Here is a 26,831-nt window from a genome sequence, read left to right as displayed (position 1 = left end):
CTGCCCCATAGTCCTCCATATAGTATAATACACTCCTCATAGCCCTCCATATATTCAAATACACTGCTCAGTCCTCCATATAGTATAATACACTCCTTATAGCCCTCCATATATTAAAATACACTGCTCAGTCCTCCATATAGTATAATACACTCCTCATAGCCCTCCATATATTAAAATACACTGCTCAGTCCTCCATATAGTATAACACACGCCTCATAGTTCTCCATATAGTATAATGCACCACCATAGTCACCCATGTAGTACAATTCACTTCCCATAGCATAATGAACCCCATAGTTCTTCATATAATGTATTCCCCATAGTCCTCGATACAGTATAATGCAGCCACCCAATAGAGCATAATGCGGCCACCCCACAGAGTATAATGCAGCCCCGCCATACAATATACTGTAACCCCCATAGAATATAATGCAGCCCCCCTCTTATAGTATAATACAGCCACCCCTTAGAGAATAATGCAGCTACCCCAGAGTATAATGCAGCCACTCCACAGAATATAATGTAACCCCCCCATAGAATATAATGCCCCAGAATGGTATAATACAGCCCAGCATGGTATATAGCCCCCCAGAATGGTGCAGTATAATACTGCCCAGCATGGTATGATACAGCCCAGCATGGTATGATACAGCCCAGCATGGTATAATACAGCCCAGCATGGTATATAGCCTCCCCCAGAATGGTGTAATACAGGCCAGCATGGTATAATACAGCCCAGCATGGTATATAGCCCCCCCCGAATGGTATAATACAGCCCAGCATGGTATATAGCCCCCCCCAGAATGGTGTAATACAGGCCAGCATGGTATAATACAGCCCAGCATGGTATATAACCCCCCTCAGAATGGTATAATACAGCCCAGCATGGTATATAGCCCCCCTCAGAATGGTATAATACAGCCCAGCATGGTATATAGCCCCCCAGAATGGTATAATATGGCCCAGCATGGTATATAGCCCCCCCAGCATGGTATGATACAGCCCAGCATGGTATATAGCCCCCCCAGAATGGTATAATATGGCCCAGCATGGTATATAGCCCCCCCCAGCATGGTATGATACAGCCCAGCATGGTATATAGCCCCCCAGAATGGTATAATATGGCCCAGCATGGTATATAGCCCCCCCCAGCATGGTATGATACAGCCCAGCATTGTATAATACAGCCCAGTATGGTATATAGCCCCCCAGAATGGAATAATACAGCCCAGTATGGTATAATACAGCCCAGCATGGTATATAGCCCCCCAGAATGGAATAATACAGCCCAGCATGGTATATAGCCCCCCCAGAAAGGTATAATACAGCCTAGCATGGTATATAGCCCCCCCGGAATGGTATAATACAGCACAGCACGGTATGATACAGCCCAGCATGGTATATAGCCCCCCCAGAATGGTGTAATACAGCACAGCACGGTATAATACAGCCCAGCATGGTATATAGCCCCCCAGAATGGTATAATACGGCCCAGCATGGTATATAGCCCCCCAGAATGGTATAATACAGCCCAGCATGGTATATAGCCCCCCAGAATGGTACAGTATAATACTGCCCAGCATGGTATGATACTGCCCAGCATGGTATAATACAGCCCAGCATGGTATAATACAGCCCAGCATGGTATATAGCCCCCCCCCCAGAATGGTGTAATACAGGACAGCATGGTATAATACAGCCCAGCATGGTATAATACAGCCCAGCATGGTATATAGCCCCCCTCAGAATGGTATAATACAGCCCAGCATGGTATAATACAGCCCAGCATGGTATATAGCCCCCAGAATGGTATAATACAGCCCAGCATGGTATATAGCCCCCACAGCATGGTATAATACAGCCCAGCATGGTATATAGCCCCCCAGAATGGTATAATAAAGCCCAGCATGGTATATAGCCCCCCGGAATGGTATAATACAGCACAGCACGGTATGATACAGCCCAGCATGGTATATAGCCCCCCCAGAATGGTGTAATACAGCACAGCATGGTATATAGCCCCCCAGAATGGTATAATACAGCCCAGCATGGTATATAGCCCCCCAGAATGGTACAGTATAATACGGCCCAGCATGGTATGATACTGCCCAGCATGGTATACTACAGCCCAGCATGGTATATAGCCCCCCTCAGAATGGTATAATACAGCCCAGCACGGTATAATATAGCCCAGCATGGTATATAGTCCCAAGAATGGTATTGTATAATACAGCCCAGCATGGTATATAGCCCCCACAGCATGGTATAATACAGCCCAGCATGGTATAATACAGCCCAGTATGGTATATAGCCCCCCAGAATGGTATAATACGGCCCAGCATGGTATATAGCCCCCCAGGATGGTATGAGACAGCCCAGCATGGTGTATAGCCCCCCCAGCATGGTATAATACGGCCCAGCATGGTATGATACAGCCGGGCATGGTATGATACAGCCGGGCATGGTATATAGTCCCCCCAGCATGGTATATAGCCCGCCCAGCATGGTATAATACAGCACAGCACGGTATAATACAGCCCAGCATGGTATATATACCCCCCCAGAATGGTATAATACGGCCCAGCATGGTATATAGCCCCCCGGAATGGTATAATATGGCCCAGCATGGTATATAGCCCCCCCAGCATGGTATAATACAGCCCAGCATGGTATATAGCCCCCCCGGAATGGTTTAATATGGCCCAGCATGGTATATTGCCCCCCCCAGCATGGTATGATACAGCCCAGCATGGTATATAGCTCCCCCCAGCATGGTATAATACAGCCCAGCATGGTATAATACAGCCCAGCATGGTATATAGCCCCCCCCCAGCATGGTATGATACAGCCGGGCATGGTATATAGGCCCCACAGTCCAGTACTCACGCTGATTTAAAAAAATCAACAAAACACTCCTCACCTTCTCCTCGTGCCCGCGCTGCTGGCTGCTCCTGTCTCCTCCTGCTCTGTCTGGTACACAGTGAGAGCACGATGACGTCATCGTGCCCCCGCTGTGGCAGAGGCAGAGCGGGGAATGATTGGTGAGGGAGCGTCAGCTGACGCTCTCTCCTCCATCACTGCCTCCTTCAATGCGGCGGCGGCCGCTGCCGGAGTCGACGCTGGGGGCAGGAGGGCCCCCCTGCCTCACAGTGGCCCCATAGCGGCTGTGTGATGTGCCGCTTGCTGGGGTCCCTGGAGGAGCGGGGGCCCTAGGCAGCTGCCTGGTCTGCCTGCCCATAACGCCGGCCCTGCTGTCAGGACCCAAGTCCTCTTGCGCCTGGCAGTCCTCCTGTAGGCCACTCATCCTAACTGCTACCTCAGTCAGAGCTTCTTTTCCTTTAGTAAGCTGTTGATCATCAAGCAGTATACGATGACTTGGGTCCACATAAACAGCTGCCAGAAAAATTTTATTTTCCAATAGCTGTGTCTCTCTCCATTGAAGCAGAAATGCCATCTGCGATTAAACCTCCTCTTTGGGACAGGCAAAATAGCAAGTTCTTACACTCCCTTATGAAAATGCCAGGAGTTAAATCCTCAGCTTGTAATTTTTTAGTCACTGTAAATGGGTGATTAAGCAATTCCTTCAATTCAGCCACCTGTGTCCATTGACCTTCATTTAGGGTTACCTGAGGGTTCGTCATATCTATAAGAAACGGTAGGTCAGAGTCTGAGTCAGGCATTAGTCTTCATCAGTGACTCGGCACGCCTCAGTGCAAGTGCTCCACACTCCATAGCCAGCGTCTATAGCGTCGTTCGTGGCAGCGACGCCGCACGCTCAGTGGGCCTAGAGGAACTCTAACCCCATGTCCTTGGGGTAGATGTTATGAATGAGTCACCGTAGGAGGCAAAAACAGAAATACTAGCTAAGTCCAGAAAACCAGAGAAGTTGGCACCTATCGGAGTGCAGACCCCTGAACCTATCAGCAAACAACTAGCAGTAGCCGTGGGGGGTTCCTACGGTGCCCTAGACCCCTCGATCACAGCCGGAGAACTAAATAGCCTAAAGACAGAAAGGGAAATCTAAACTGCCCCAGAGCAGACCCCAAAGCAATAGGCAGCCCCCAACATTTAATGACGGTGAAGCAAGATGAAAAAACACTCACACAGATAGAAAGATAGGCTGAGCAAATGATGGGGCCCAAGCTAACTAGATAGGACAGAATAGAAAAGCTGCTGTCTGCAATCCGCCAATAACCCTATCAAAACAAGAGCCAACAGACTGATAGGGAAAAAAGCCCTGAAGACGTTAGGCTTCAAAAAGACTATATCAGTACTCAGGTATTTTCTGAAGACAGAGCAAAAAGGAATTCAGCTCACCCCAGCAGGGAGTGGCAGAAATCCAGAAAAACAAGGCAAAACAAAACCAAAACATAAATGCAAAAAGCAGAGCAGAAAACTTAGCTTTTGAGGAGCAGGAATCAGACTGGTCTCCTAGAATCCCTCTGAGAAATCACCAGCAAGGCAGAAGGGCGTAGGCTGCCTTATATCCAGTCAGCAATTCCAGTCACCCAGTCATCATCATCCTGCTCAGGTGCTTGGTAATCAGCCTCACTACCTTCCTTCACCAGAAGAGGGAGTTCATCAGACCTCAATGGTGAAGGGGAAAATGAACTCACAACAGGTAGAGTTCTGTGGCCGTTTGCTGTGCGCTCTTTGGCCGGGCTCTGTGAGCTAAACAGGCTCCAGCATCCACGTTCAGCGGTTGTGCGGCTCTGTGAATTAACAGAGTCCGCTCCTGTTCACACTGGGTGACGTAACCCACGTGTGACTGTTTTCACGCCGCTCTATTCTTCCGCCATTGTCTAGCAGCAGTGTACCACCCCTGCACGGTGGAGCCCGGGCTGCGAACGCAGCTACTATTTTATAATTTGGTGCGTTCCGCCAGCCCTAACATTATGTTAGAAGCATTGTCCATTACAATAGCAAGAACCTGTTCTTGTGTGAATGTAGCCTTAGATCAGGAATAGAACAGCCATTTATAGGACGTTTTCATAACTTTCCCAAATTCCTATGAAAAAATATTCAGCACATTCTGCATTGAACTACTGTACCCAATTTATTATATATTTTAGGAGTCGGAGTCGGTCCATTTTATACCGACTCCACCAAAATGAGCTCCGACTCCACAGCCCTGGCGGAATTGCCGTGGGAATTCCGCACGTGTGCACATAGCCTAAGACACGCTCCCCAGTGCCTCGTTTAGAGAGAGGAGAGCTCTGCTTTCCACTGCAAGTTCCTCACGCCAACTAACAACATGATTAATAATATGATGAGCTATTATCTGTGCTGAACAGCTGCTATATACTAGTACAATATATCTGTGTCATGTTTCATTGTTATGCACTATACTATTATGGCTCCATGCACCTGCACTTTCTTTGACTGATATGCTAATATATACTGTAACAATTTTTGCTCTAGCACTTTATAAATCCTCACATCATCTCCTGTAATACATTACACATACACCATACATATGAGGCAGGTTGTGTGATATTACATGCACATAGATTTACTACAAACTACCATATTTCACGGAATCTGCTTCTACAGGACTTTATGGTTATTTTTTTTCTCCCCCCCCCCCCTTTCTTGATTGTTTTTTCTGACGCTCCATGTTGCATATTTAGGTCCAGCTTCTTGGTTGCAGGGTTACTATTTCTGCTATTCAGTGTTACAAGGTTGCCCTGCATGAAGAATGAAACCCTTGCTCTTACTTTTCAGGATTTGTTGGGTAGTAGAGTTATGGATTGTTAAATCTTCATATTTTGTATATTTCTTTATTCAGGACTTCTTACCAGACTTGAAACAAAATGTCACGATAATTCTTATAAGAAATGTAGTATTTTATTGTATAAGAATCATTGCAGTAAAATATGAGAATTAGTCCCATGGTTGGCTCATTAAATTAGTTGCGGTTTATTCTTCCATCTTTCTCTTGATCCTGTGTAATCTATGGGTGTGAGTCCAAGTCACAGTAGGCTGCAGAAGCACGTGTCACCGCCTATGGGTGTAGGCCCAAATGCTATAGGAAGCAGGAGAACATGTCAACCTCTGTGTCTGTAGACCCTCTGAATGAAGAGAGACCCCCTCTGTGTGTCACATCGTGTGTGTGTATATATATATATATATATATATATATATATATAATGTTACGAATCCTGGAGTGGACCCACTGGTTTGCAGTGCCGACCGACCCCGGGCGAGCTGGCAAGGAGTAATCGACCCCTATACAGGTACCATTAGGGGCAGGCCCGGGGGAGGGTGTACCGCAATAGCTAGTGCCAGAGGGACGGCTCGAAGGAAACAGGAAGACCCAGGTACTCGCCAGGAACAGGACAGGGCAGGTGTCCACCAAGAGACACGGAATCCAGGACAAGGCAGAGTTCACACAGAGGATATGAGATCTTGAACGGAGAGGAGTGTACACGGGGAGGCACGGTAACTGGGACTAAACAGAGCACGCACTGGGAAGTGCACAGGGACAAGGACTGAGCAGAGAACGCACTGGGAAGTGCACAGAGAAAGAGACAGAGCAGGTCATGCATTGGGAAGTGCACAGAGGCAGAGCAGAGCACACACTGGGAAGTGCACAGGGACAAGGACTGAGCAGAGAACGCACTGGGAAGTGCACAGAGAAAGACGGAGCAGGTCATGCATTGGGAAGTGCACAGAGGCAGAGCAGAGCACACACTGGGAAGTGCACAGGGACAAGGACTGAGCAGAGAACGCACTGGAAAGTACACAGAGGCAGAGCACGCACTGGGAAGTGCACTAAGACAGAAACAGAGCTGACACTGGGACCTGAGAGAACGCCTGCACAGGACAAGTGCAGGAAATAATCAGGCGCCAAGGCAAAGCCGAAGCCGCCTGATATACCTGACACTGGACGCTGGTAAGGTCACTTCCGGGTCAGGACACAGACAGAAGCCAGCAAGCGCGCGGCTGAAGCCTAAGGGTGCGTGCTGTGCATGCGCGAGCAGCAGGAGACCCGGGGAGGCCGCAAGACCGGAAGCAGAGCGGCAGCGCGGCGCGCCCCAATCCCACCAGCCCGTCGGGAAACCAGGGCGTGGGGAGCGCAGGCAGACATGGCGGAAACATATGAATGATGATGAGTTTGGTTTTGTCCACATTGAGTTTTTTCAAGCGAGAGGAGGAGGAGAAGGATATGACTGATGGACACTCTGGAATTCTGGACAGTTGAGAGGTGACATCTGGGCCAGAGAGGTAGATCTGAGTGTCATCAGCATGTAGGTGGTACTGGAACCCATGGGACTTTGATTTGTCGCAGGCCAAAGGTATAGATGGAAGAGAGTAGGGGTCCCAGGAAAGAGCTTTTAGGAACACCAGCAGAGAGAAGGCAGTAGTGTAGAGATGTTAAATGTGGTTAGTGAGGTATGAGGAGATCCAGGAGAGGGCAAGGTCTTTGATGGCAAGTTAACCCCTTAATGACTGGAGCTTTTTCCTGTTTTGCGGTTTTGTTTTTCGCTCCCCTTCTTCCCAGGGCCATAACTTTTTTATTTTTCCATATGGCCATGTGAGGGCTTATTCTTTGCGGGACGAGTTGTACTTTTGAACGACACCATTGGTTTTACCATGTTGTGTACTCAAACGGGAAAAAAATTCCAAGTGCTGTGAAATTGCAAAAAAAAGTGCAATCCCACACTTGTTTTTTGTTTGGATTTTTTGATAGGTTCCCTAAATGCTAAAACTGACCTGCCATTATGATTCTCCAGGTCATTACGAGTTCATAGACACCAAACATGTCTAGGTTCTTTTTTATTTAAGTAGTGAAAAAAAATTCCAAAATAGGCTAAAAAAAAAATTCACAATTTTCCGAGACCTGTAGCTTCTCCATTTTTCGTGAGCTGACCTTTTTAATGATACCACTTTTGTGCAGATATGTTCTTTTGATCGCCCGTTATTGCATTTTAATGCAATGTTGCGGCGACCAAAAAAACGTAATTCTGGCGTTATCCAACTCCTAAATCCATGCAGAAGAGAGAAGACGACATCCACACTTTATATCTAATATATAAAGCTCAAAGTGTGTATGTATGTGTATGTCCGGGATTGGCATCCGCACCGTCGCAGCTACAGCCACAAAATTTGGCACAGTCACACGTCTGGACCCCGAGAGCGTCCTAGGCTATGTTGTGAGGCGAAATTTTAACCCCGCGCGTTCCAATTCACCAAACAATTTTGCCCCTATCTACATACTGGGGAAGCAGTGTGTATCAAGCCCCGCCCCTCATTATGATGTCACAATGGTTGCCATGGTGACGCTGGTGTCATCATAGGTTGCAAGCCCCGCCGCTCATTATGATGTCATAATGGTTGACTATGGGATGGAGGATGGGTGATGGGTATATGGGCACTGGACTATGGGGTGGCGGATATGTATGATGGGTATATGGGCCTGGGACTATGGGATGGCGGATATGTATATGGGCACAGGACTATGGGATGGAGGATGTGTGATGGGTATATGGGCACGGGACTATGGGATGGAGGATAATTATAATTTGCTATAACTAACCACATTTAGTTACTATGCCCGGTCAGCGCCGGGCCCTTCAGCTAGTCTCTATTATATATCTGCAGTAATTGTACCATTTACTATGGAATTTCTGTTTTTATATCGGTTCATTTTCTTTCTATTCAGGTTCCTACAGGAAAAGGATCCGCTGATAATAAATTCTTTATGAAATCACTTTCCTAATTAAAAGATGAGTAAGGACAGAGACAAGATGGCGGAGAGGATATTAAACCTCACCCTGGAGATAATCTTCCATCTTACCGGAGAGGTGAGAGGCTCTGATGTCATCACATGACCTCATTATCTATGGGAATAACAGGGGATATGACCGGAGAGGTGAGAGGCTCTGATGTCATCACATGACCTCATTATCTATGGGAATAACAGGAGATATGACCGGAGAGGTGAGAGGCTCTGATGTCATCACATGACCTCATTATCTATGGGAATAACAGGGGATGTGACCGGAGAGGTGAGAGGCTCTGATGTCATCACATGACCTCATTATCTATGGGAATAACAGGAGATATGACCGGAGAGGTGAGAGGCTCTGATGTCATCACATGACCTCATTATCTATGGGAATAACAGGGGATGTGACCGGAGAGGTGAGAGGCTCTGATGTCATCACATGACCTCATTATCTATGGGAATAATAGGGGATATGACCGGAGAGGTGAGAGGCTCTGATGTCATCACATGACCTCATTATCTATGGGAATAACAGGGGGATATGACCGGAGAGGTGAGAGGCTCTGATGTCATCACATGACCTCATTATCTATGGGAATAACAGGGGATATGACCGGAGAGGTGAGAGGCTCTGATGTCATCACATGACCTCATTATCTATGGGAATAACAGGGGATATGACCGGAGAGGTGAGATGTTCTGATGTCATCACATGACCTCATTATCTATGGGAATAACAGGGGATATGACCAGAGAGGTGAGAGGTTCTGATGTCATCACATGACCTCATTATCTATGGGAATAACAGGGGATGTGACTGGAGAGGTGAGAGGCTCTGATGTCATCACATGACCTCATTATCTATGGGAATAACGGGGGATATGACCGGAGAGGTGAGAGGCTCTGATGTCATCACATGACCTCATTATCTATGGGAATAACAGGGGATATGACCAGAGAGGTGAGAGGCTCTGATGTCATCACATGACCTCATTATCTATGGGAATAACGGGATATGATCGGAGAGGTGAGAGGCTCTGATGTCATCACATGACCTCATTATCTATGGGAATAACGGGATATGATCAGAGAGGTGAGAGGCTCTGATGTCATCACATGACCTCATCATCTATGGGAATAACAGGGGACATGCCCGGAGAGGTGAGAGGTTCTGATGTCATCACATGACCTCATTATCTATGGGAATAACGGGGGATGTGACCGGAGAGGTGAGAGGCTCTGATGTCATCACATGACCTCATTATCTATGGGAATAACGGGATATGATCGGAGAGGTGAGAGGCTCTGATGTCATCACATGACCTCATTATCTATGGGAATAACGGGATATGAGCGGAGAGGTGAGAGGCTCTGATGTCATCACATGACCTCATTATCTATGGGAATAACAGGGGATATGACCGGAGAGGTGAGAGGCTCTGATGTCATCACATGACCTCATTATCTATGGGAATAACGGGATATGATCGGAGAGGTGAGAGGCTCTGATGTCATCACATGACCTCATTATCTATGGGAATAACAGGGGATATTACTGGAGAGGTGAGAGGCTCTGATGTCATCACATGACCTCATTATCTATGGGAATAACAGAGGATATGACCGGAGAGGTGAGAGGCTCTGATGTCATCACATGACCTCATTATCTATGGGAATAACGGGATATGACCGGAGAGGTGAGAGGTTCTGATGTCATCACATGACCTCATTATCTATGGGAATAACGGGATATGACCGGAAAGGTGAGAGGCACTGATGTCATCACATGACCTCATTATCTATGGGAATAACAGAGGATATGACCGGAGAGGTGAGAGGCACTGATGTCATCACATGACCTCATTATCTATGGGAATAACGGGATATGACCGGAGAGGTGATGGACTCTGGAGATGTCTTTAGTGATATTATTAATGTCTCCACTCTCAGGATTACACAGTAGTGAAGACCTCTAGTGATCGCTGTCAGGCCCCTGTATCTGAAGGACGAGGAGGAACCCTGAGCCCAATCCCGGGGCCTCCACCTCACCCCCGGATACATGAGGACATCAATAACCAGAAGATTCTAGAACTTGCCAACAAGATAATTGAGCTGCTGACTGGAGAGGTGACGCTGCTGGGAATGCTGGGACAATATACAGGACAGCACTGGAGGATTCTGGGTGATGACGGTATCATTGTGTGTGTCAGGTTCCTATAAGGTGTCATGACGTCACCGTCTATCTCTCCATGGAGGAGTGGGAGTATCTAGAAGGGCACAAGGATCGGTACCAGGAAGTGATGATGGAGGAGCACCGCCCCCGCACATCACCAGGTAATAGACAGGACTAAATACACACGGCCTATAATTCTCTGTATGTAATAATGATGTCAGTCCTGTCTGTGTCTCCTTAGTTCTCTCCAGTAAGAGGACAACCCCAGAGAGATGTCCCGCTCCTCCTCCTCCTCCACAGGACTATCAGGTAGATGGAGATCTCCCCTATGATGTGTAGACGGCTGTGACGTCCTTGTGTTCCGTCTTGTTTTCTCCTCCAGTATTATAAGTTTTATACTTGTTGGGGAAACACACACGAGAGAGTCGGTGATACGGATATTTCCCCGCCGTCACCAATCTGTGACGGAGCTTGCACAGTCACAGCTCTCTGGTGCCCCCTTTACCCTCAGGTCAGTCAGGGAACTGAACCTAGGATAAGTAGTAGCCGGAGAAACTGCCCTGTCACGTTCTGGTTAGGCCTGTTTCACACTTCCGTTTTTTCAAATCCGTCAAAATCCGTTGGTTTCCGTAAAAAAACGGATCCGCCATTTTTTGCAGGATCCGTTTTTTTTGTCCCATAGACTTCCATTAGTGGTTACCGCGGATCCGTCAAAAAAACGGATCCGTTTTTTTAAAAACGGATCCGTTTGCATCAGTTTCCGTCAAAAAAACGGAAACGGATCCGTTTGGCGGACACAAAAACGGAAGTGTGAAACAGGCCTTAGCGGGGCACTCTGCAGTGAGGGCGGTACATACATCACCAGTCCCAGACCGGGAATATATATATAAAGCTCCGATTTGTCACTGTCAGGATCCCCCAATAACACCGGATCAGTTCCTCGTTGGATATAAGCCCGATCCGTTACCAAGCTTATATCGGGTCAGAAACCAACCCCAGGCAGTGCATAAGTACTAGCCAGACTCACGGAAATCGGATTTCGAGATAAAAGAGCAGCCCAAATTTAATTGATATTTTAATTGCGCACTAGAAACTACAAATATATACAGAGTAATATACAGAAATTACAGGTAAAAATTAGGGTACAGGTTGGGGATAGCAGTTAGCTGTATGTGTCACGTTACCGGTTCTTATCACTTGTGGATGGAGGGGAAGCTCTCGTATCCACAGGCACCTTCTTAGTTCCTGGTCCATCTCCACACGTGATGTGGCTTCCATGGCAGAACAAAGACAGGGCTAAAAGTGTGTGGCTAGCTTTTAACCCTTTGCGCGCCCCCTCCCATAATTCCCACCGCCCCTCTGGGTTGGACTAAATTCTCCTCCCTTTTCCTCCTAGTTGAAATAATTCCAAATATCTAGGATGGGTCATAACTTCCTAGCGGGAGGTCCAGATGGCACGACTGACGTCTCAACTGGTTCATTGGGGCTGGACCGATACAGAGAGTCCAAACTTGAGTCATCTAAGTGGTTCTAGAGAGCCAGTCTCGATAGCTCGGTATCCGGGACAGCTAGAGAAATATGAGATGTAGGGGTGCGTGCAGGGGGCTCCCAACGTTCTGGTGGTACATTGGACTTAACCCTGAGATTTAGGGTACCTAGTAGGGATCGCTGGTGCGTCGCTGGTGAGATGTCAAACAGTCAGATCTCACCAGCGACGCAGAAATGACACGGAACGATACGACGGTCGTTGAGACCCTGTCTCTCAGACCTGTAGTATTGAGGTCGTTCGTCATTGTCCCTGTCAAACACAGAGATGAATGCTGGCCAGCGGGACACCAGCAATCAAAAAATGGCCCAGGACATTCGAGCGCGATCAGCGACATCGCAGCAGGGGCCCGATCACCGCTATGTGTCACAAGTAGCGAGATTGCTAGCGAGATCGCTGTTTTGTCACCGATTTTGTGAGTTGGTGGCTTTACGGTACTTTCATAATTTATCTCTAGATATTGGTGCCAATGAGTGTAGAGTTTTCCCTTGCAAAAAAGACAGCAGGGGGTCCTAGCTCTGCCCCTCCTTGCCTTCATTAACACGTGGCTTCTAATTCTCTGGCCATTTGGCAAAAGTTCTGCTCTTTTGGGAATAGTGTACTTTTCCCAAGGGTGGGGAGGCCACCCTTCAGGAGTGCAGGGAGATCTCTAGGTAATCTATGGGGCTTGAATTCATAAATCCAAAATGGAGTCTTTCTCGTCCTTTACATTTTTATAATGACGACGGCGGAGACGGCAGGATCACAGCTGACCACAGACATCACATGTCCGGATCTTCTCACCATTATTCCCAAGGACTTCTCCGATCATCGGGGACTTTTACAATATTTGTTTTGCAGCTTTTGGATCCAGATAAAGATCTGAACAATATTAATGGTCCAGAGAGAAATGTGCGGGGCGATCAGCGGTGTAAAGAGGAGACCCCTAATGTGAGGAGCGATCAGCGGTGTAAAGAGGAGACCCCTAATGTGAGGAGCGATCAGCGGTGTAAAGAGGAGACCCCTAATGTGAGGAGCGATCAGCGGTGTAAAGAGGAGACCCCTAATGTGAGGAGCGATCAGCGGTGTAAAGAGGAGACCCCTAATGTGAGGGGCGATCAGTGGTGTAAAGAGGAGACCCCTAATGTGAGGGGCGATCAGCGGTGTAAAGAGGAGACCCCTAATGTGATGGGCGATCACCGGTGTAAAGAGGAGACCCCTACAGATCACTGCGCAGGTGAGGGTCTTCAGATGAATATTCAGTTTCAACACAATGTGAAGTGATAATGATTTGATCCTGTTATACAGCTGTGGTAAAAATTAAGAGACCACTTTCTAATGTTCAGTTTGTCTGACTTTTCTCTTTATACAGTTAGGTCCATATATATTTGGACAGAGACAACATTTTTCTAATTTTGGTTCTAGACATTACCACAATGAATTTTAAACAAAACAATTCAGATGCAGTTGAAGTTCAGACTTTCAGCTTTCATTTGAGGGTATCCACATTAACATTGGATGAAGGGTTTAGGAGTTTCAGCTCCTTAACATGTGCCACCCTGTTTTTAAAGGGACCAAAAGTAATTGGACAGATTAAATAATTGTAAATAAAATGTTCATTTCTAGTACTTGGTTGAAAACCCTTTGTTGGCAATGACTGCCAGAAGTCTTGAACTCATGGACATCACCAGACGCTGTGTTTCCTCCTTTTTGATGCTCTGCCAGGCCTTCACTGCGGTGGTTTTCAGTTGCTGTTTGTTTGTGGGCCTGTCTGTCTGAAGTTTAGTCTTTAGCAAGTGAAATGCATGCTCAGTTGGGTTGAGATCAGGTGACTGACTTGGCCATTCAAGAATATTCCACTCCTTTGCTTTAATAAACTCCTTGTTTGCTTTGGCTTTATGTTTTGGGTCATTGTCCATCTGTAGTATGAAATAATAATAATAATAATAATAATAATAATAATAATTTTTATTTATATAGCGCCAACATATTCCGCAGCACTTTACAATTAAGCGGGGACATGTACAGACAATAAATTCAATACAAGTTAAGACAATTCAAACAGTGACATTAGGAGTGAGGTCCCTGCTCGCAAGCTTACAATCTACAAGGAAATGGGGGGACACAGTAGGTGAGAAATGCTTGTTAATTCAGGTCTGGCAATTATAATAGGGATTTTCATATAAAGCTGCATGATCCGGTCATCAGCCCGTGTGTTTAAGTGCAATAGACAAGTATCAAGTGCAGTTATCATGTGCATGAAGGGTGTGGAGACAGATGAATAGTAGGGTGCAGATTCAGAATAATATTTGGAAGGAGGGAACAGGGCAAAGTTAGCTTGCTGAGTAGTTGATGTGGTAGGCTTGTTTGAAGAGATGGGTTTTCAAAGCGCGCTTGAATAGGTCAGGGCTAGGTATCAGTCTGATCGTCTGGGAAAGTGCATTCCAGAGAGCTGGAGCAGCACGAGAGAAGTCTTGGAGACGGAGGTGCGAGGTTCGGATTACGGGGGATGTTAGTCTTAGGTCATTTGTAGAACGGAGGGCACGTGTAGGGCGATAGACAGAGATGAGAGAGGAGATATAAGGCGGTGCAGAACAGTGGAGAGCTTTGTGGGTGAGAGAGATGAGTTTATACTGGACCCTGTAGCGAATAGGTAGCCAGTGTAATGACTGGCACAAGATGGAGGCATTGGTGAAGCGGCTGGACAGAAATATGACCCTGGCTGCCGCATTCAAGATGGATTGGAGAGGAGAAAGTTTGGTAAGAGGGAGACCGATCAGAAGAGAGTTGCAGTAGTCCAGACGAGAATGAATAAGAGCGACAGTAAAGGGGGTTTTACACTAAGCGATATCGCTAGCAATATCGCTAAAACGTCACTGGTTTTGTGACGTTATAGCGATATTGCTAGCGATATCGCTATGTGTGATACTTACCAGCGACCGGCTCCCCCGCTGTCCATCGCTGATCGCGCGAGAATGTCCGGCTCCATTTCTCGTCGGGCGCTTCCTGCTGAGACTTCCTGCTGTGACGACGAGCGACGCTGGACGCGGGCGGGAGGACGCCAGGATCGCTGTGTGTGAATGGTAAGTATCGTGCGCTGCGTCGCTGCTGCATCGCTGTGAGATCTTTCTGTATGAAAGCTCACTAGCGATCATTTAGCAATGCACCAGCGATCCTGACCGGGTGGGATCGCTGGTCGGATCGCTGGTGCATCGCTAAATGTAAAAGGGCCTTAAGAGTCTTAGCAGTTTCAAAGGTGAGAAAAGGTCGGATTCTGGAGATGTTTTTAAGATGCAGGTGACAAGAGCGACTGAGTGATCGGATGTAGGGAGTAAAGGAAAGTTCAGTGTCGAATATGACCCCAAGACAGCGGGCATGCTGCTTGGGAGTTATGGTTGAACCCTCCAGGGTTATTTCGATGTTAGGTAGAGTGAGGTTAGTAGAGGGGGAGAAACACAAGAAGTTCAGTTTTAGAGAGATTTAGTTTCAGATAGAGGGAGGACATGATGCTAGAGACAGCAGACAGACAATCCTTGGTATTTTGAATTAGGGTAGAGGTGATGTCAGGGGAAGAAGTGTATAATTGGGTGTCATCAGCATAGAGATGATACTGGAACCCAAATCTGCTGATTGTTTGTCCAATAGGGGCAGTGTATAAAGAGAAGAGGAGGGGGCCTAGGACTGAGCCCTGCGGGACCCCGATAGTAAGGGGACGAGAAGAGGAAGAGGAGCCGGAAAAAGATACAGTGAAGGAGCGGTCAGAGAGGTAGGAGGAGAACCAGGAGAGGGCTGTGTCCTTGAGGCCTATAGAGCGGAGCATAGTGAGGAGGAGCTGGTGATCCACAGTGTCAAATGCGGCAGAGAGATCCAGGAGAATCAGCAGGGAGCAATGACCTTTCGATTTAGCTGTTATTAAATCATTAGAGACTTTAGTGAGGGCAGTTTCAGTAGAGTGTAAAGAGCGGAAACCAGATTGTAAGGGGTCGAGAAGAGAGTTATCCGAGAGATAGCGGATTAGACGGGAGTGGACCAGGCGTTCCAGGAGTTTAGAGATGAAGGGAAGGTTAGAGACAGGTCTGTAGTTAGCAGTGCAGTTCTGGTCCAGGGATGGCTATTTAAGTAAAGGGGTTATGATGGCATGTTTAAATGAGGAGGGAAATATACCTGAAGAAAGAGAGAGGTTAAATATTTTAGTCAGGTGAGTGGTGACCACTGGTGAGAGAGACTGCAGGAGCTGTGATGGAATAGGGTCACTGTTGCAGGTTGTAGGCCGAGCAGAAGCGAGGAGCTTGGAAACTTCTTCTTCTGAAACAGGCTCAAAGATGTCTAGTGAGCTTGAGGTGCGGCAGGGAAGGGGATCCAGGCACTGAGGAGATAGGGCTGAGATATCCTGATGGATGTGGTTGATTTTTTCTAGGAAATAAGTGGCCAGATCCTCACCGCTGAGGTTGGTGATGGGGGCCTGTACTTTAGGTTTCAGGAGGGAGTTTAAGGTTTCAAAAAGTCGTCTTGGGTTGTTGGATAGTGAGGTGATGAGGGTGGTGAAGTAGGATTGTTTGGCCAGATGAAGGGCAGAGTTATAGGTTTTGAGCATGAACTTATAGTGGATGAAGTCTTCTGCTAAGAGAGATTTTCTCCACTGCCGCTCTGCACACCTCGAGCAGCGCTGAAGAGAGCGTGTTTGCGTTGTGTGCCAGGGCTGCCGTTGTCTGTGTCGGGTCTTTCTGCGTATAGAAGGTGCTGCTTCATCTAGGGCATTCTTCAGTGTATTATTGAAGTGTGACAATGCTATGTCTGGACAGGAGAGGGTGGAGATGGGGACTAAAGATGTGTGGAGATTGTCCCTAAGCTGTTGGGTATTAATGGTACGTGTATTCCGATAAGTGTGGTAAGTGGGGGTGTCCCGGGTGAGGAGACAATTCTTGACAGAGAAGGAAAGAAGGTTGTGGTCCGAGAGCGGGAGAGGTGAATTAGTAAAGTCGTGCAGCGAGCCGGGACGGGAGAAAACCAGGTCCAGAGTATTCCCGTCCTCATGTGTAGAAGAATTAGTAAACTGTGAGAGGCCGAATGAAGAAGTTAGAGAAAGAAGATGAGAGGCAGACTGGGAGAGCGGATCATTGATGGGGATGTTAAAGTCTCCCATGATGAGGGTGGGGATGTCACAGGACAGAAAGTGAGTAAGCCAGGTGGTGAAGTGGTCTAGAAACTGGAGGGAGGAGCCTGGAGGGCGATAAACGACCGCCACTCGTAAGGAGAAGGGCTTAAAGAGTCTGACGGCGTGGACTTCAAAGGAAGGAAATGTAAGTGAGGGAACCGGGGGGATGACCTGGAAAGCACATTGTGATGAAAGGAGCAAACCAACACCTCCACCCTGTCTGTTCTCAGGTCTGGGGGTATGTGAAAATTTCAGCCCACCAAACGAGAGAGCGGCAGCAGCGGTGGTGTCTGAATGCTGGATCCAGGTTTCTGTAATAGCCAGAAGGTTAAGGGAATTAGAGAGAAAAAGATCGTGAATGTAAGTCAGTTTGTTACACACAGACCGTGCATTCCAGAGAGCACATTGGAAAGTGAGAGGAGAAGGAATGCACTGAATGTTAATAAAATTAGCAGGGTTTCTATATGCAGCTGGAGGAGAGTAACGTATGCTGGTGGAGGGAGGCCCAGGGTTGGGGGAGATGTCACCTGCAACTATTAAAAGGAGAAAAAACAGAAAAAGCAGGTGGTGGGATGATTTGTATGAACGTTTTGAGTGCTGCATGGAGGTTTTGGATGGTTTGGTGTGGGTAAGAAATGTCAATAGAGCCTCAGAGTTAAACATGGGAGAGGGGAAAAGGGAGGGGTGGATATGCAGAGAGTGCACAGAATGTGTAAAAGGGCAGGCGAGTTGTTAAAAAGCAGAAGTGAAGACAAATAAGCAGCAGGTTAATATGATCAATGCAAATGTAGTACGACTGACCAAGAAGCATGCGTGCATGAAAAACTTATGCACCTTACCTGTCTCCTGCCCTGTCCAACTGCATTGTCTAACTGCAAAACACTTGATCCTGTTGCACTTAATATCTAAGACACAAAAACAGAACACAGTATGACAAACGTGCATAAATACTCTGCTGTAAAACATATGTAACTGTAAGTAGCAAGTGCTAGTAAAAGATGTTAACAAAAACAGGGTATTTTGTTGATACGTTTTTTTGCAAAAAAATGTACGCTAAGCCACTCCGCCGCGTCAAGGCATACCCTTCTCGGAGCAGTCCTATCTAATATATTTAAAAACCTGAACATGTGAATAATACCTTCATGAGCAGGGTTCAGAAAGGTGCTGCCCGGTATGGGCTCGCTGGGCAAAATGGCTTTTTATGCATGTCCCAAAGGAGAGAGGCGGGGATCTCCCAAAGCTTGCATAAACAAGAAATCAATGGATTCAGAACACATGACACATGCACAAAAACTGAACGGGTCATAAGACCCTGTTCACACCACCCAAGAACTAAGACACAAAAACAGAACACAGTATGACAAACGTGCATAAATACTCTGCTGTAAAACATATGTAACTGTAAGTAGCAAGTGCTAGTAAAAGATGTTAACAAAAACAGGGTATTTTGTTGATACGTTTTTTTGCAAAAAAATGTACGCTAAGCCACTCCGCCGCGTCAAGGCATACCCTTCTCGGAGCATCTTTTACTAGCACTTGCTACTTACAGTTACATATGTTTTACAGCAGAGTATTTATGCACGTTTGTCATACTGTGTTCTGTTTTTGTGTCTTAGTTCTTGGGTGGTGTGAAAAGGGTCTTATGACCCGTTCAGTTTTTGTGCATGTGTCATGTGTTCTGAATGCACTTAATATCTGTTGCACGCGTAAGCCCGCACGCGTGCTATCCCAGCCAGAGCTAAATATATATGAAATGAAATGTCTGCTAGCTTCAGCCACCAAAAGGCCATAATCAGTAATTAACCAAATAGCACAAGGCCAGAGCAGGCATTACTATGCGGGGTAAATAACTAACGCTGGACAAGGCCATCAAACAGAGAAAGGGAAAAAAAAAAAAACACAAAAAAACACGTTTCTACACTTCAAAGCAGAAACCAAATAGATAAAAAAATAAAGACCCACCACAGGAGTGATGGAATGAAATACCATAAAAATATCTGGCAATATATGATGCAGTTCACACTTGTCAGACAGCATACATGGATGATGGAATGAAATACCTGTGTGAAGAAGAGAAGAGAGGAACATCAGCTTCAATGCATTGTCTAACTGCAAAACACTTGATCCTGTTGCACTTAATATCTGTTGCACGCGTAAGCCCGAAATGACGACCAATCAGTTTGGCTGGATCTGAGCACACAGTATGGCTCTGAATACCTCAGAATTCATTCGGCTGCTTCTGTCTGGTGTCACATCATCAATAAACACTAGTGACCCAGTGCCACTGGCAGACATGCATGCCCGAGCCATCACACTGCCTCCGCCGTGTTTTACAGATGATGTGGTATGCTTTGGATCATGAGCTGTACCACACCTTCGCCATACCTGTGCTGGCTTTTTTAGATGTTTTTTAGTAAAGTCCAGTCTAGCCTTTTGATTCTTGATGCTTATGAGTGGCTTGCACCGTGCAGTGAACCCTCTGTATTCACTTTCATGCAGTCTTCTCCTTATGGTAGATTTGGATATTGATACGCCTGCCTCCTGGAGAGTGTTGTTCACTTGGTTGGCTGTTGTGAAGGGGTTTCTCTTCACCATGGAGATTATTCTGCGATCATCCACCACTGTTGTCTTCCGTGGGCGCCCAGGTATTTTTGCATTGATGAGTTCACCAGTGCTTTCTTTCTTTCTCAGGATGTACCAAACTGTAGATTTTGCCACTCCTAATGTAGCAATTTCCCGGATGGGTTTTTTCTGTTTTTGCAGCTTAAGGATGGCTTGTTTCACCTGCATGGAGAGCTCCTTTGACCGCATGTTTCCTTCACAGCAAAACCTTCCAAATGCCAGCACCACACCTCAAATCAACTGCAGGCCTTTTATCTGCTTAATTGAGAATGACATAACGAAGGGATTGCCCACACCTGTTCATGAAATAGCCTTGGAGTCAATTGTCCAATTACTTTTGGTCCCTTTAAAAACAGGGTGGCACATGTTAAGGAGCTGAAACTCCTAAACCCTTCATCCAATTTTAATGTGGAAACCCTCAAATGAAAGCTGAAAGTCTGAACTTCAACTGCATCTGAAGTGTTCTGTCTAAAATTCATTGTGGTAATGTCTAGAACCAAAATTAGAAAAATGTATATATGGACCTAACTGTAGGTATTTTTTTGAGTAAAATGTAAATTGTTCTTTTAGTCTATAAACTTCTGACAACATGTCTCTGAATTTCCAAATACAATACAAACATTTTGTATTTTTTTCTGACAAACAAAAATGGTCAAAATTAAAAAAAACTAACAGAGCTTTCAGACTCCAATAATGCAAAGAAAACAAGTTGATAATCATTTAGAAACAACAATACTAATGTTTTAACTCAGGAAGAGTTCAGATATCAATATTTTGTGCAATAACCATGATTTTTAAAGGGAACCTGTCACCCCCCCAGGCGTTTTTAACTAAAAGAGCCACCTTGTGCAGCACTAATGCTGCATTCTGTCAAGGTGGCTCTTTTAGTTGGGGTCCCTTCCACCCCTGAAAGAATCGTTTTTATAATTTGTCGTCATACCTGTAGTTTGTCCTGGGGGCAGGTCTTTCCCCTCCCGGACACAGACGCCTCACATCCATCAGTCATTTCGTCCTTTCCTCTTGGCGCCGCCTCCGCAGCGTTCATTTATTTTCCTGGCGCCTGCGCTGTAATCTTTTTCTTGGGCATGCGCAGTTAGCGCTTGCCGTCCACTGACATCACATGATGTCTTCCTTATCGCGCCTGCGTGGACGTGCAGCCCGAGATCCCGCCCCGCAGTCTCTTCTGATTTATTCACACTGCGGGGCTGGGAATATTGGGCGTGCGCAGTAGTTCTCTGCGGCTCTCCCTCAAGTCCCACAGCAATTAGTGATGAGCTGACGATTCCTATGACGCTGCACAGTAGGAAAGAGGCGGAGGGATTTGAGGGAGAGCCGCAGAGAACTACTGCGCATGCCTCATCCTCTTGATTACATTCCAGAGGTTTTCAATGTCGTTCAGGTCTGGAGATTGGGCTGGCCATGACAGGGATTTGATGCGGTTGCCTCTTAATTTTTTCCAGAGCTGTATGTGAGGTCACAGGTCGTCATTTATAATATGGCTGATAATCTACAGCTGAAGATGAATTTTACTTATGTGAGCGGCCAATTTCTTCATCATCTGATGTCGGTTTTGATGAAGGAAAAGTATTTGTCCAATTTGGGCCTCAGAAACCATCAGCTCCTATTAATCTGATGTCAGAGTGGGGTGACAGAATCCTGATGATGGAGACGTCCCCCCAAATAACCCTGAGTGACAGCCGGGCTCCTCCATAATGATAGGGAGTGGAGATAGCTCTGATCTTAGTCTTTACCCCTAAGATGCTGCGTTTAATACCAACCATGGACGTTTGGTGGTGTAACAATGGCAGCTGCAATATCACTGGTAATGGTAGAAACACTAGAGATGACAGTAAGACCAGCCAACAGAGCCATAGCACTAATAGAACGGATCGAGACAGATCAGTCGGGAAGTAAAATTCCGCCCCCTGTATCTGGTACCTTGGTGTATGATCTTCAAGAAGGTTTACCCTTGTAATAGGTCATTCTCTTGTTTCCTTATTTATTAGGAGAGGCCTAGGAAATGTGTTGGATATCTTAACCATAAAGAGTGTTTGCTTTGCAGAGAAGGTTTATTTGGCTCATGGCAGAAAAACATCTGCGTTTCCTGTATTGAAAAAAACGTTATGCGAAGAGTCTCCTAACTTCGCTTGGCAGCTGAGATCAATTACTAAGGCAGAGATGAACAGTTCCCTAAAGTCCTTATTCCACCATGAAGGCAACAAACTCAGGAAGGGGAAAGGGTTGACAATCTTATCGTCTGTGTCCGAAGAATCGGAGGCGTCCGAGGGGGAAGGTAGGGGTTGTGTCAGTCAGATTCCAATTCATCCTCAGAAGATGATGCAGGGAGTCGCCTGTGCTTCCCGGTAGAGGATCCTGGTTGGTTGGTCAAGGCGGTGAGGTCCACCATTGGCATAATAGATGCAAAAGTTGGTGCAAGACGTAATGTTCAAGGGGCATGTATAGACTAAAAGACAAACCTTTTCAGTGAATGAGAAGATAAAGACGTTCATTAAGAGAGATTGGAAAAGTCCTGAGAGGAAATATTTCTTCGAGGAGGATGAGACAGTTCTTTGGGAAAAAGATCCAAAAATAGATGTGTTGGTGGACAAGTTGCCTAAAAAATCTACCTTTCCCTTTGAGGACATGGGGACACTTTAAAATCCTTTAGATCCTCAGCAGGAGCTCTAAAAGCCGGCTATCTTAGTGAATTGTACAGCCAAGTCTGTAATTGTTTGGTGACTATCCAATTGGTATAACCAAAGGGTTAAAATGACAAAGTGAAAATATCATAGCCACTCTATTCCATTAATGCAGGGAAGAACTACTTTCCTAGCGGATACATCCGCGGATTCGGTGAGATAGGCGGCTAGGTCAGCAGTTCTCGCCAACGCAGTCTGAAGAGTTCTGTGGCTTAAGTACTGACCGGGTGATGTCCATTAGTCCACACTATGTACCATCCCATGTGAAGGAGAGTGTTTGGTCCTGTGATTGATGGCATCCTAGACAAGGCTTGAGACAGAAAGAAATGGTTTCATAATCGGTCCAAACCCAAACTGTCATACAGGAGGTCCTCTCAAAGGAGAAGATAAAATATTTTACCAGAAATGGCAGAACACCCTTCTAATACCATAGTTGGACGATTTTCTGATCGTGGGCAAAACATTCGAACCCTACGGCTCCTATTTAGCAAATGTGAGAACCATTTTGCCGAATCTATGTTGGCTTCTGAATATTGAAGTTAATCAGGGTAAACTGATTAAATTTGCTGATGACACAAAGCTAGGAGGGATAGCTAATACTAGAGAAGAGAGAGAGAGGATTCAAAAAGATTTAAATAAACTGGAGAAGTGGGCAGCAACTAACAGAATGGTTTTTAACAGGGAGAAATGCAAAGTACTACATCTGGGCAATAAAAATGGAAAAAGCATATATAGAATGGGAGGAATAGGGCTAAGTGACAGCACATGTGAAAAAGACTTGGGTATACTAATAGATCACAGACTGAATATGAGTCAACAGTGTGATGCAGCAGCAAAAAAGGCAAATGCAATTCTAGGATGTATTAACAGAAGCATACAGTCTAGATCACGTGAAGTCATTATTTCCCTCTACTCCTCTTTGGTCAGACCTCATCTGGAATATTGTGTCCAGTTTTGGGCACCACATTTTAAAAAAGACATCAACAAACTGGAGCAAGTTCAGAAAAGAGCGACCAGAATGGTGACCGGTCTGCAAACCCTGTCTTATGAGGAAAGGTTGCAGGATTTGGGAATGTTTAGTTTGCAAAAGAGAAGACTGAGAGGAGACTTAATAGCTGTCTACAAATATCTAAAGGGCTGTCACATTGTAGAAGGATCAACTTTATTCTCATTTGCACAAGGAAAGACTAGAAGCAATGGGATGAAACTGAATGGGAGGAGACACAGATTAGATATTAGAAAAAACTTTTTGACAGAGTGATCAATGAGTGGAACAGGCTGCCACGAGAAGTGGTGAGTTCTCCTTCAATGGAAGTCTTCAAACAGAGGCTGGACAGACATCTGACTGGGATGATTTAGCGAATCCTGCTTTGAGCAGGGGGTTGGACCAGATGGCCCAGGAGGTCCCTTCCAACTCTACGATTCTATGATTCTATGATTCTATGATTCTAAGGCTAGCTCTATTGAGAGACCAGATCTTTGTAATCCTCTTAGACTCAGTAAACAAAAACTGTTTTCTTCCAATGGAAAAGATAGAAAAGGTGTCGGTCCAGGTTCTCAAGGCAATAACAATCCTACCATGACTCTCAGGAAGGCCATGTCATTGTAAGGGTTTCTTATATTTTGTATTCAACCAGTCCTATCGGCTCAGTTGCACACCAAAAGCCAGACAGCTTGACAAACGAAAATGCTATGAAAGGTTGTTTAGAAGAAAGGCTCTTTCCACGGCTGCAGTGAAGTCTCACTATTGTGGTTAAGCATAGAAAATCTATTACGGGAAAATCTAGCCCGAGCGCCATAACCACAGATGCAAGCTCAAGAGGATGGGGGAGCAGATTCAGAAGACTGTCTGGTCTTGAATGGTTGGACAAGGGAGGAAAAGTTAGGGTCCGCCAACTTTAGAGGTATTGCTGGTGAAATATGCGGTGGAGAAGATGCTTGCATTCATGCAGAGTCAACATGTGCGTATCCTATCGGACAACAGAGTAACAGTAGCATATATCAATCATCAGGGAAGAACTTGATCCGATTCTATAATGACTGTAATCAAGCTAATCTTTCACATTTCAGAAGCCCATCTCTATTCCTTAACAGCACTAGAATCCCTGGCAAAAATTATGGAATCATCGGCCTTGGAGGATGTTCATTCAGTTGTTTAATTTTGTAGAAAAAAAAAAGGAGATCACAGACATGGCACAAAACTAAAGTCATTTCAAAAGGCAACTTTTTGGCTTTAAGAAACACTAAAAGAAATCAAGAACAAAAAATGTGGTAGTCAGTAATGGTTACTTTTTTAACCAAGTAAATCATCCTGCAATATTGCAAAAGATGTTGGTTGTTCACATTCAGCTGTGTCTAAAATCTGGACCAAATACAAACAACATGGGAAGGTTGTTAAAGGCAAACATACTGGTACACCAATGAAGACATCAAAGTGTCAAGACCGGAAACTTAAAGCAGTATGTAATATGTCTCCAAAATAGGAAATGCACAAACAAAACAAATGAGGAACGAATGGGAGGAAACTGGAGTCAACGTCTGTGACCGAACTGTGAGAAACCACCTAAAGGAAATGGGATTTACATACAGAAAAGCTAAACAAAAGCCATCATTAACACCTGAATTAGTTCTAGACTTAGGCTGGTTTTACACTTACCGCATTTTTTTGCGGTCCGTTATTGCGGCACGTTTTTGCGGGCCGTATCGCCGCATTTTTTTGTGGTGTACCACAATAACGGGCCACAAAAAAGTTTGCAGATCGCTTTTTTCCCCTCCCAATACTATAGAACTAGTATTGGGGGAAAAAAAGCGGCATTCCAGAAATCCGGAAGTGACAACGCGCCGCAAGAACAAACTTCTGATTTACAATGGGGCCCGTGTCCGTACACCGTGAAAAAGATCGAGCAAACTCGATCTTTTATCATGGCCGTACGGCACACAGCGCACCATTGAATTTTTGCAGGCCGATTTTGCAGACCCCTAGAAATCTATTGGAGCTGCAAAATCGGCTCACAAAAATACCGCAAGTGTAAAAACAGCCATATCTCGTTCCTACAAGAAAGAGTTTCTCAGAGTTTTTCTATACACAAACATTCCTCATTTCCTGCAAGAGAAAAAGATGTCCATTCACCAAAAGCTCCTGTCCTTCCGAAAGAAAACTCGCTCTTCTATAAGAGAAACTATGTCCATCCTAGGCCTGATGTCATCCTGCATTCCTTCACTGGCCTGCGCTCAGTTTGATTCTTGCCCGCCACAAACGCAGATCCTCTCAACCTGCAGTGGTCTCAGCTATCGCTAAACAAGAAATGAATCTTCCTTATCCTGTAAAAAAATCAATGAACTGGTGGTTATCTATGAAAAACCTAGAAAGAGGAGCAACATTCCTAATAAATGCTCTAAGAGCTCATTCCTCAAACTACAAAGAACTAAGAGCTTTGTTAGAAGCCCTAAGATGTCTAAAACTGTACTTCAACAACTCTACAATAGTATCCTTCCTAAAATATTAAGGGGGCATTTGGCACAAAATGCTTCATAAGCTTTCCAGCAACATCTTATTGTTAACATTCACTTGAAAGGCAAAGAGAACTTGATAGTAGAATTTTTCAGTCGCTTCATGCTGATGAATGGTCTCTGAGTCCACAACTATTTTTCAAACAGGTGTCTAAATGTGGTCTTCCAGAAATAGACCTTTTTGCGTTAAGTAAAAAAAGGATTTCCCCAATCTTGCGGACAACCCAGTGGCAGTGGATGCTTTAGCGCAAAATTGGATGTTCCACCTTGATTGTGCCTTCACTCCAATTTCATTTGTATCGAAAGTCCTGCAGAAGATAACGAGAATGAAATGCAATGTCATTGTTGTAGCCCCATACTGGCCAAAAAAGTTAGTTCTCTCATCTGAGGAGGTTGGTAGTAGATGGACTTTT

General features: G+C 45.6%; 2 protein-coding genes across 2 annotated transcripts in view; one reads left to right on the top strand and one right to left on the bottom strand.

Moving 5' to 3' along the window:
* The window catches only part of LOC141060468 (uncharacterized), a 157,398-nt gene that overhangs the window by 6,120 nt on the left and 124,447 nt on the right, over window positions 1–26,831 (top strand). The window contains 5 exon segments of the mRNA XM_073556734.1: window positions 8,669–8,810; window positions 10,685–10,861; window positions 10,945–11,068; window positions 11,149–11,216; window positions 13,294–13,669. Of these exon segments, the coding sequence (XP_073412835.1) occupies window positions 8,733–8,810; window positions 10,685–10,861; window positions 10,945–11,068; window positions 11,149–11,216; window positions 13,294–13,669 (823 nt within the window). The 5' untranslated portion in view covers window positions 8,669–8,732.
* LOC141060484 (uncharacterized) lies at window positions 15,717–18,715 on the bottom strand. Its single transcript, XM_073556745.1, has one exon. The coding sequence runs from the start codon at window positions 18,248–18,250 to the stop codon at window positions 16,544–16,546; it is 1,707 nt and encodes a 568-aa protein (XP_073412846.1). The 5' UTR covers window positions 18,251–18,715; the 3' UTR covers window positions 15,717–16,543.

This window comes from Dendrobates tinctorius, unplaced genomic scaffold, assembly GCF_039654945.1.
Source record: "Dendrobates tinctorius isolate UK_male_01 unplaced genomic scaffold, ASM3965494v1 ptg000237l, whole genome shotgun sequence".
Taxonomy (NCBI): domain Eukaryota; kingdom Metazoa; phylum Chordata; class Amphibia; order Anura; family Dendrobatidae; genus Dendrobates; species Dendrobates tinctorius.
Note: the sequence above shows the minus strand (reverse complement) of the source record. Positions and strands in the feature narration are given on the sequence as shown.

What these genes read in the sequence shown, in the direction of transcription:
- LOC141060484 (XM_073556745.1), bottom strand. Translation starts at nt 18,250, where the DNA reads ATGTTTAACTCTGAGGCTCTATTGACATTTCTTACCCACACCAAACCA.